The sequence below is a fragment of the Oncorhynchus mykiss genome, chromosome 22 (assembly GCF_057628025.1).
Source record: "Oncorhynchus mykiss isolate SJ-2025 chromosome 22, ASM5762802v1, whole genome shotgun sequence".
NCBI classification, from domain to species: Eukaryota; Metazoa; Chordata; class Actinopteri; order Salmoniformes; family Salmonidae; genus Oncorhynchus; species Oncorhynchus mykiss.
In genome coordinates, this window is record NC_143043.1 from 30,629,508 (window position 1) to 30,639,707 (window position 10,200).

General features: G+C 42.9%; 1 protein-coding gene across 2 annotated transcripts in view; it reads right to left on the bottom strand.

The window, feature by feature from the left end:
* The window catches only part of gsk3ba (glycogen synthase kinase 3 beta, genome duplicate a), a 42,934-nt gene extending 34,003 nt beyond the window's left edge, over positions 1 to 8,931 (bottom strand). For both annotated transcript variants that reach the window (XM_021579312.3, XM_021579311.3), the window contains exon 1: positions 7,872 to 8,931. In XM_021579312.3, coding sequence (XP_021434987.1) covers positions 7,872 to 7,959 — 88 coding nt within the window. In that variant the 5' untranslated portion in view covers positions 7,960 to 8,931. The remainder of the gene's footprint in view (positions 1 to 7,871) is intronic.
* Between the last annotated feature and the right edge of the window lie 1,269 nt (positions 8,932 to 10,200).

A 10,200-nucleotide genomic window follows, 5' to 3' on the forward strand; every position in this document is an offset into this window, starting at 1 on the left:
ACGTCAGTCATGGCCGCTAGCATTTCGTAATGAACCAAATCTAAAATGAGGCCATATCAGGAAGTGCAGTTGCCCATTAAAGACAAACTAATGACATGTTGCACCTCCAACGTGCTACCTTTAAAATGAGCCAGGAGGAGGCCACAGCAGGCCAATGGAACGGCAGGCCAATGGAGCACTTAGAACAGCAAATTCTGAACGCCGTGTCTCCCGCTTGCTAGCGTAGTAACGACCAGCTAGCGGCTTCCCTGTTTCATCTCTTGCTGTTCGCTGGACTGTTCATTAATCACGGTACTCCATTTTGTTTATCTGTCAGCCCCAGCCTCGAACGCAGGCCCTGTGTGTAGTTAACTGACCTTCTCTGCCCATTCATCGCCATTTTACCTGTTGTTGTTGTCTTAGCTGATTAGCTGTTGTTCTCTTACCCGTTGTCTTATCTAGCACTCCCAATCAACACCTGTGATTGCTTTATGTCTCTAATGTCAATATGCCTTGTATACTGTTGTTAAGGATAGTTATTGTTTTAGTTCACTGCGGAGCCCCTAGTCCCACTCAACATGCCTCAGATACCCCTTTTGTCCCACCTTCCACACATGCGGTGACCTCACCCAGCATAACTAGTGCGTCGTCACTCAATGCCTACGTTTACCTCCACTGTACCCGCACCCTACCCTGTCTGTACATTATGCCTTGAATCTATCCTACCACGCCCAGAAATCTGCTCCTTTTATTCTCTGTCCCCAATGCCTTAGATCACCAGTTTTGATAGCTTTTAGCCGTACCCTCATCCTACTCCTCCTCTGTTCCTCAGGTGAAGTGGAGGTTAACCCAGGCCCTGCATGTCCCCAGGCGCTGTCATTTGTTGACTTCTGTAACCGTAAAAGCCTTGGTTTCATGCATGTAACATCAGAAGCCTCCTCCCTAAGTTTATTTTACTCACTGCTTTACCACACTCCGCCAACCCCGAAGTCCTTGCCGTGTCTGAATCCTGGTTTAGAAAGGCTACCAAAAATTCTGAGATTTCCATCCCCAAATACATTTTCCGTCAAGATAGAACTGCCAAAGGGGGAGGAGTTGCAATATACTGCAGAGATAGCCTGCAAAGTTCTATGCCCAAACAGTTCGAGCTTCTAATTTAAAAAATGAATCTCTCCAGAAATAAGTCTCTCACTGTTAGCACCTGTTATAGACCCCCCCTCAGCTCCCAGCTGTGCCCTGGACACCATATGTGAATTGATTTCCCCCCATCTATCTTCAGAGTTCGTTCTGTTAGGTGACCTAAACTGGGATATGGTTAACACCCCGGCAGTCCAACAATCTAAACTAGATGCCCCCAATCTCACACAAATTATCAAGGAACCCACCAGGTACAACCCTAAATCCTTAAACATGGGCACCCTCATAGATATTATCCTAACCAACTTGCCCTCCAAATATACCTCTGCTGTTTTCAATCAGGATCTCAGCGATCACTGCCTCATTGCCTGCATCCGCTATGGGTCCGCGGTCAAACAAACATTCCTCATCATTGTCTAACGCTCCCTAAAACACTTATGCGAGCAGGCCTTTCTAATCGACCTGGCCCGGGTATCCTGGAAGGATATAGACCACATCCCGTCAGTAAAGGGTGCCTTGTCGTTCTTTAAAAGTAATTTCCTCACCATCTTAAATAAGCATGCCTCTTTCAAAAAATGTAGCACTAAGAACAGATATAGCCCTTGCACCTCAGCCTCTGACCTCTGGCAGTCTCTATGGGGGTGCCACAGGGTTCAATTCTCAGGTCCGACTCTTTTCTCCCTTTATATCAACAATGTCGCTCTTGCTGCGTTTGATTCCCTGAGCCGCCTCTACGCAGACGACACCATTCTGTATACATCTGGCCCTTCTTTGGACACTGTGTTAAACCTCCAAATGAGCTTCAATGCCATACAACACTCCTTACGTGGTCTCCAACTGTTCTTGAACGCTAGTAAAACTAAATGCATGCTTTTCAACCGATCGCTGCCCTCACCCGCACGCCGGACTAGCATCACAACTCTGGACGGTTCTGACATAGAATATATGGACAACTACAAATACCTAGGTGTCTGGATTAGAGGTCGACCTAATATGATTTTTCAACGCCGATACCGATTATTGGAGGACCAAAAAAGCCAATAACGATTAATCGGACGATTATTATTTTTATTTTTTTATGTATTTGTAATAATGACAATTACAACAATACTGAATGAACACTTATTTTAACTTAATATAATACATCAATAAAATCAATTTAGCCTCAGTAAAAAATAAAATATGTTCAATTTGGTTTAAATAATGAAAAACAAAGTGTTGGAGAAGAAAGTAAAAGTGCAATATGTGCTATGTAAGAAAGCTAACGTTTCAGTTCCTTGCTCAGAACATGAGAACATAAGAAAGCTGATGGTTCCTTTTAACATGAGTTTTCAATATTGGAAGTTTTAGGTTGTAGTTATTATAGGAATTATAGGACTATTTCCCTCTATACCATTTGTATTTAATTAACCGTTGACTATTGGATATTCTTATGGTCACTTTAGTATTGCCAGTGTAACAGTATAGCTTCCGTCCCTCTCCTCGCTCCTCCCTGGGCTCGAACCAGCAACACAACGACAACAGCCACCACATTGAAGCAGCGTTACCCATGCATAGCAAGGGAAACAACCACCCCAAGGCTCAGAGCGAGTAGCGCGCGCTACCTAGCCAGCCATTTCACTTCGGTTACACCAGCCCCACCTCGGGAGTTGATAGGCTTGAAGTTATAAACAGCGCAATGCTTGATGCACAACGAAGAGCTGCTGGCAAAACGCACAAGAGTGCTGTTTCAATGAATGTTTACGCGCCTGCTTCTGCCTACCACCGCTCAGTCAGATACTTAGATACTTGTATGCTCAGTCAGATTATATGCAACGCAGGACACACTAGATAATATGTAGTAATATCATCAACCATGTGTAGTAAACTAGTGATTATGATTGATTGTTTTTTATAAGATAAGTTAAATGCTAGCTAGCAACTTACCTTGGCTTACTGCATTTGCGTAACAGGCAGTCTCCTTGTGGAGTGCAACGAGAGAGAGGCAGGTCGTTATTGCGTTGGACTAGTTAACTGTAAGCTGACAAGGTGAAAATCTGTCGTTCTGCCCATGGACGAGGCAGTTATCCCACCGTTTCTAGGCCGTCATTAAAAATAAGAATGTGTTCTTAACTGACTTGCCAAGTTAAAGAAAGATTAAATAAAGGAAAATATATATATATATTTTATTTTAAAATCGGCAAATCGGCGCCCAAAAATACCGATTTCCGATTGTTATGAAAACTTGAAACCGGTCCTAATTAATCGGCCATTCCGATTAATCGGTCGACCTCTAGTCTGGATAGACTGTAAACTCTCCTTCCAGACTCAAATTAAACATTATCCAATCCAAAATTAAATCTAGAATCGGCTTCCTATTTTGCAACAAAGCCTCCTTCACTCACGCTGCCAAACATACCCTCGTAAAACTTACTATCCTACCGATTCTCGACTGCGGCAATGTCATTTACAAAATAGCCTCCAACACTCTACTCAGCAAACTGGATGCAGTCGATCACAGTGCCATTTGTTTTGTCACTAAAGCCCCATATACCACCCACCACTGCAACCTGTATGCTCTCGTCGGCTGACTCTCACTACATATTAGTCGCCAGACCCACTGGCTCCAGGTCATCTATAAGTCTTTGGTAGGTGAAGCTCTGCCTTATCTCAGCTCACTGGTCACCATAACAACACCCACCTGTCACACACACTCCAGCAGGTATATCTCACTGGTCATCCCCAAACCCAACACCTACTTTGGCCGCTTTTCCTTCCAGTTCTCTGCTGCCAATGATTGCAAAAAACAAACTGCAAAAGTCGCTGAAGCCTTATATCTCCCTCACTAACTTTAAGCATCAGCTATCTGACCAGCTTACCGATCGCTGCAGCTGTACACAGCCCATCTGTAAATAGCCTATCCAATCTACTTACCTCATCCCCATATTGTTTTAAATGTACTTTTTTGCTCTTTTACACACCAGTACTTCTACTTGCACATCATCATCTGCACATCTATCACTCCAGTGTTAATTTGCTAAATTGTAATTACTTCGCTACTATAGCCTATTTATTGCCTTACCTCCTCACGGCATTTGCGCACACTGTATATAGACTTTTTATATTGTGTTATTGACTGTACGTTTGTTTATTCCATGTGTAACTATGTGTTGTTGTTTGTGTCGCACTGCTTTGCTTCATCTTGGCCAGGTCGCAGTTGTAAATGAGAACTTGTTCTCAACTGGCCTACCTGGTTAACCTCTTTGATCTCTAGGGGCGCTATTTCATTTTTGGATAAAAAACGTTCCCGTTTTAAGCGCGATATTTTGTCACGAAAAGATGCTTGACTATGCATATTCTTGACAGTTTTTGAAAGAAAACACTCTGAAGTTTCAGAATCTGCAAAGATATTGTCTGTAAGTGCCCCAGAACTCATTCTACAGGCGAAACCAAGATGATCCGTCAACCAGGAAATGAGCAGAATTTCTGAAGCTCTGTTTTCCATTGTCTCCTTATATGGCTGTGATTGCGCAAGGAATGAGCCTACACTTTCTGTCGTTCCCCCAAGGTGTTAGCAGCATTGTGACGTATTTGTAGGCATATCATTGGAAGATTGACCATAAGAGACTACATTTTCCAAGTGTCCGCCTGGTGTCCTGCGTGGAATTCGGTGCGCAATTGCCAGCTGCTTGTACTTTTCCATTTGATTGAGGGGAGAAACCATGCTTCCATGAACGATATATCATTGAAGAGATATGTGAAAAACACCTTGAGGATTGATTCTAAACAACGTTTGCCATGTTTTCAGTCGATATTATGGAGTTAATTTGGAAAAAAGTTCGCGTTTTGAGGACTGAATTTTCGGGTTTTTTTGGTAGCCAAATGTGATGTATAAAACGGAGCTATTTCTAATACACAAAGAATCTTTTTGGAAAAACTGAGCATCTGCTATCTAACTGAGAGTATCCTCATTGAAAACATCAGAAGTTCTTCAAAGGTAAATGATTTTATTTGAAGGCTTTTATGTTTTTGTTGAAATGTTGCGTGCTGGATGCTAACGCTAATGCTAACGCTAAATGCTACGCTAGCTAGCTACTTTTACACAAATTATTGTTTTCCTATGGTTGAGAAGCATATTTTGAAAATCTGAGATGACAGTGTTGTTTACAAAAGGCTAAGCTTGAGAGATGGCATATTTATTTCATTTCATTTGCGATTTTCATGAATAGTTAACGTTGCGTTATGGTAATGAGCTTGAGGCTGTAGTCACGATACCGGATCCGGGTTTGGGAGATCAGAGAGGTTAACTTCTTATGGCTGGGGGGGGGGGGGGGGGGGGGGCAGAATTGAGTAGCTTGGATGAATAAGTTGTACAAACTAAAACGGCCTGCTCCTCAGTCTCAGTTGCTAATAAATACATAGTATTATTAGTATTGGATAGAAAACACTCTAAAGTTTCCAAAACTGTCAAAATATTGTCTGTGAGTATAACAGAACTGATATTGCAGGCAAAACCCTGAGGAAAATCAAACCTAGAAGTGGCTTCTATTTTGAAAACTCCATGTTCCATAGCCTGCCTTTACTCCATTTAAAGGGATATCAACCAGATTCATTTTCCTATCGCTTCCTCAAGGTGTCAGTCTTTAGACATAGTTTCAGGCTTTTATTTTGAAAAATGAGTGAGAAAGATAACATTGGGCCATTGTATGGGCGGGTGCCAGCAGCATTTTGTTTGCGTAACAGAGTTTGGGCAGCCATTGCCTTTCCCTCTCCTACTGAAAAAGACAGTTGCGGTTGATATATTATCGAGTATATATTTTAAAAACAACCTGAGGATTGATAATAAAAAACATTTGACATGTTTCTGTGGACATTACGGATACTATTTGGAATTTGTCTGCGTTGTCGTGACCGTTCTTTCCTGTGGATTTCTGAACATAACACGCCAAACAAACAGAGGTATTTTGGATATAAAAATAAACTTTATGGAACAAAATGAATATTTATTGTGTAACTGGGAGTCTCATGAGTGAAAACATCCGAAGATCAAAGGTAAACGATTAATTTGATTGCTTTTCTGATTTTCGTGACCAAGCTACTTGATGCTAGGTGTACATAATGTTTTGTCAAGCGATCGATAAACTTACAAAACGCTTGGATTGCTTTCGCTGTAAAGCATATTTTCAAAATCTGACACGACAGGTAGATTAACAAAAGGCTAAGTTGTGTTTTGCTATATTGCACTTGTGATTTCACGAATATAAATATTTTTAGTAATGTTATTTGAATGTGGCGCTATGCCTTTCAGCGGTTGTTGATGACAATTATCCCGTTAACGGGATGGCAGCCCGAATTATCCCGTTAACTGGATGGTAGGGAAGAGGATGATTTAGGTGACCCAGACACAGGCCCAAAACAAGTTAAGCTACCCCAGTATCCCCTTGAACGTTTAGGATTGCAAAACTAAAGAGATACAAGACACAGACACAGCAACAGAAGAGTAGATGGAGAGACACCTGACAAGACAGAGACCACAACAGATGAATAGGATGATGGAGGAACTCCAGAAGAACAGAACAGGCCATAACAAACAAGAGGATAGACAAAGGAGACAGTAGCAAACAAGAACCTGAAACAGCAACAGACAAGACACAGAAAAAGTGGGGGGTCAGATGAAGAGTGAACGGAACACAGACTATCACTTCAAGCTGCTCTATATATTCTAAATTAGTTGTATTTATTTGTACAATTTATAACAGGTGAAATACAGACTGTGAAAATATAAAACATGGATTACAAAGAATTTGAGGTGAAAAGGCCTGTGAAATTACTATTAAAACAATTATTTACTTTTACAAGGTCAAGACGAGAGAGGAGGGTAGACAAGAGACAGCAACAGACAACACAGAGAAGGTGATGAGAGAGACAGAGGAGGGGTGAGCACACAGTAGACCATTACTTAAATCTGCTCTATGGATTCTAATTACTGCACCGTGTGTGTGAGAGAGGGTGTTTGGGTATGGTGGGATTATTTAATCAGTTTGGCTCAGAGGGACAGGTCAGAGTCTGTTTGAAGTTGAGTGATTTTTGGCAATACACTGTATTGTGTTCCAGAGAAGAGAGATCCACAGTAGCTATTATAAATGAGTACTGGCAGTGTCTGCTGTGGCAGGTGGGAAGGTGCAAGTTACCTGAAAAATATCTTCTCTCGTTGTTGTAATTTCTCTTCCCAATGTTAATCTCAAAGTGCACCACATTCATACATTTTACTGATGAAATTCCCTTTTATTTTTTGATGGGGGAGATTGCCCCCGGACCCCCCTACTGGCTTTGGGCTAAGCCCCAAATATCTTCAAATCCTAGAAACGCCCTTGCAATTTCAACTGCCCCCTCAGTCACTTTATCCTGGCGCTGGGTCGATCTGGAGAGATCAGTAATCGGTTAGCATAAATCTGGTGATCTGATGGACTAGACACTTTGAAAAATCTGCAAATGATGAGGCAAATCAGATTGACCCACTTGCCACAATGCTGGTTTGGGTGACTGCCAGCCCTGCCCCTCTCCCCCACATCACAGTGATCCCTCCCCACAGAAACCAGGGTGTCACTCTATGCCTGAGAATCTCAGCAAGGACACACAGAAGGAATAGCCTGCCTGTCCTTTCAGACCTAGCATCGAGTCAATGTGCTTAACAATGAGACTGCTAGGTTAGTTCAAAATTGGTCTTATTCAAAAGGCTGGGAAGTTAGTTGGATGATTAAAAATGGTAGACTTACTGCTGACTTTCATAGAGCCAAAAGCCGAGGGCTGCGGCACTGGTTTGCAGCTCTCTGCGAAGGAGGTGGTTCTGGGCCGACCAGACATGATCCAATCCCCGAATCAAATACTGTAGACTACGTGAGTGTAGATGTCTTGGTAGGTTTATCTTTCTAAACCTTTGCATCCAAAGAATAACAGTTCGTTAATATGAATGTTTGATTATTCACAATATGATTTTTTAAATCAACTCCTCTGTCCACGAGCCTTGACAGACGTTATTTAGTCTATCAGTCACCCTTTTTCGTCCACTAACAGTAATTCAAAGCATCCTATTTCCCTTTGAGCCCTCGTTTTCCTTCAGTTGCTAGGCCTTGGAGACACGTCTTCCAAATAAAATAATCATGAAGCTGGCCTCCGAATAAACCCACTGCACTGCTGGTTTGATTTCTCTAACGTGGTCACAGTTGAACACAAAATGACAAAAGTGAGACGGTCAGACATGGGGAATGGTTGCTGTATATTCCTATAGATGCAGGGCCATGCAGTTCCTCTTTATATTCCGATGTGAAGACTCAATGACCCGACCGCCATGGCTGCTCGCTCTCCTACCCTACGGACGATTCAAACGGAAAAATCTGCCAGTTGCCCAATCAATACGTGAACGATTTCTACGGCCCTTCAAATGTGTCCCAACTCCATACACCGCGACGTCCAAATACGGGTCTTCTAGTATCGGGTCTTGAGGAAACTCTGTGCGTTTCGTTCTTCGGGAAGTGGCAGTCCAAGCCTGAAATTCTTCTTTATTCCTTCCTCCTCAGCTCGCTGTCTTTGTCACTACGGACCTTTGTAACGCTATTTGCGTAAATTGTGAGCCTTGGTTTTATGTGTAGATGCGCGTGGCGACAGGGTTACGCAAATAAACCACTGTAGAGAATCTGAGAGTTGTGCACGCGCAAGGGTGAATCTGGGGTAGCCGATTCAGCCAATCCAAAGCGTATCCCTTGGCGATGGGCAGATAGCCCGTACTGTAGACCAATAAGGACGCTGTTCTTGTAAAACACATGGCATAATGTCCCTGACACCGCCCCTGGTGTTCAGAGGCTCGTGTCCGTGCGTTATGGGCACTGGGGAAATGGGCAGGGTAATCAGAGGGATTGATAGCAGTCTTAGCCAATCCAACTCAGGGACACACTACTTGCACCAATGGCTGAACAGCTGCTACCGACAGTGCACCGGTAGCAAAATTGCAATGCGGGGATTCGATTAATCTCACCCAGACGCCCGAGAAGATGTGCACCGTTAAAAGTTGATTGCATTTTATTTGTAACCGGGCTGCCTCCCGGGCGTGAGCGAACAGCGAATTCGGGTCAAAACAAAAGTGCTGAAGCACAAGCAAAGTAATGAGTAGGATTTTGTGTTTTCCCATGCTTTTGATAAAAGCGCTTTATCTTCCTTCCCAATGAAAACTAGATAGAAAATGCTAACATTATTTGATGGAAAACACGTTTTATGTTTCTGGAGGATGCACCATGCTGCATTGTTGACAAAATGACGGAGCAGGTGCAGATTACTGTTGGATTTGAGAAGGGCGCTCCTTCCTCCCCGTTTTTGCACGATGACGTGACGGGTTGGGCCAACGTAAAATATCTCCCTCACTGTTGCTATGTCAACTCTTGTAATCTACCCAATGGCATGAGGTAGGCGAAAATTGCAATCTAATATGTGTGTGTGTGTGTGTGCGTGAGCGCGTGTGCATGCCAGCCAGAGTAAAGATTAAACAGCAGTAATTATGCCAATTAAAGACAACACTCACACACAGCAATTAGACCTGCCACCTGCAGAAACACACACACACACACACACACACACACACACACACACACACACACACACACACACACACACTGTATCTCCCTCCCTCTCTGCATCTCTCTCTGACTGGGTGTGCAGATTTTACAGCTGTGGGTATTGATTTCCACACATAATGTTTGTCATTGTTTGTGTGTGTGTGTGTGTGTGTGTGTAGTCGGAGGGTAAGGGATCATTGGCTATTATTATGTCATTACAATGTCATTACATTAGTAGGCCTACAGTATGTGAAGCCACACACACACATTATGCTTATCCTCATTAAGGCTGTAGAGCCCAGGTCACCGTGATTGGTACACTGTTATACACAGTATGTGATCGTGAACATAAAACTGTCTTGAAGGATAGAAATGAGTCATCCTTGATGGTTGCTCCACAGGAGAACCCTACCCAAGTCATCTACTGTCTAAGAAGTTAAAGGGGCTTATGTGCTGTTTATTTGTACTCTTTTATGTATTTTATGTTCATCTGAGGATG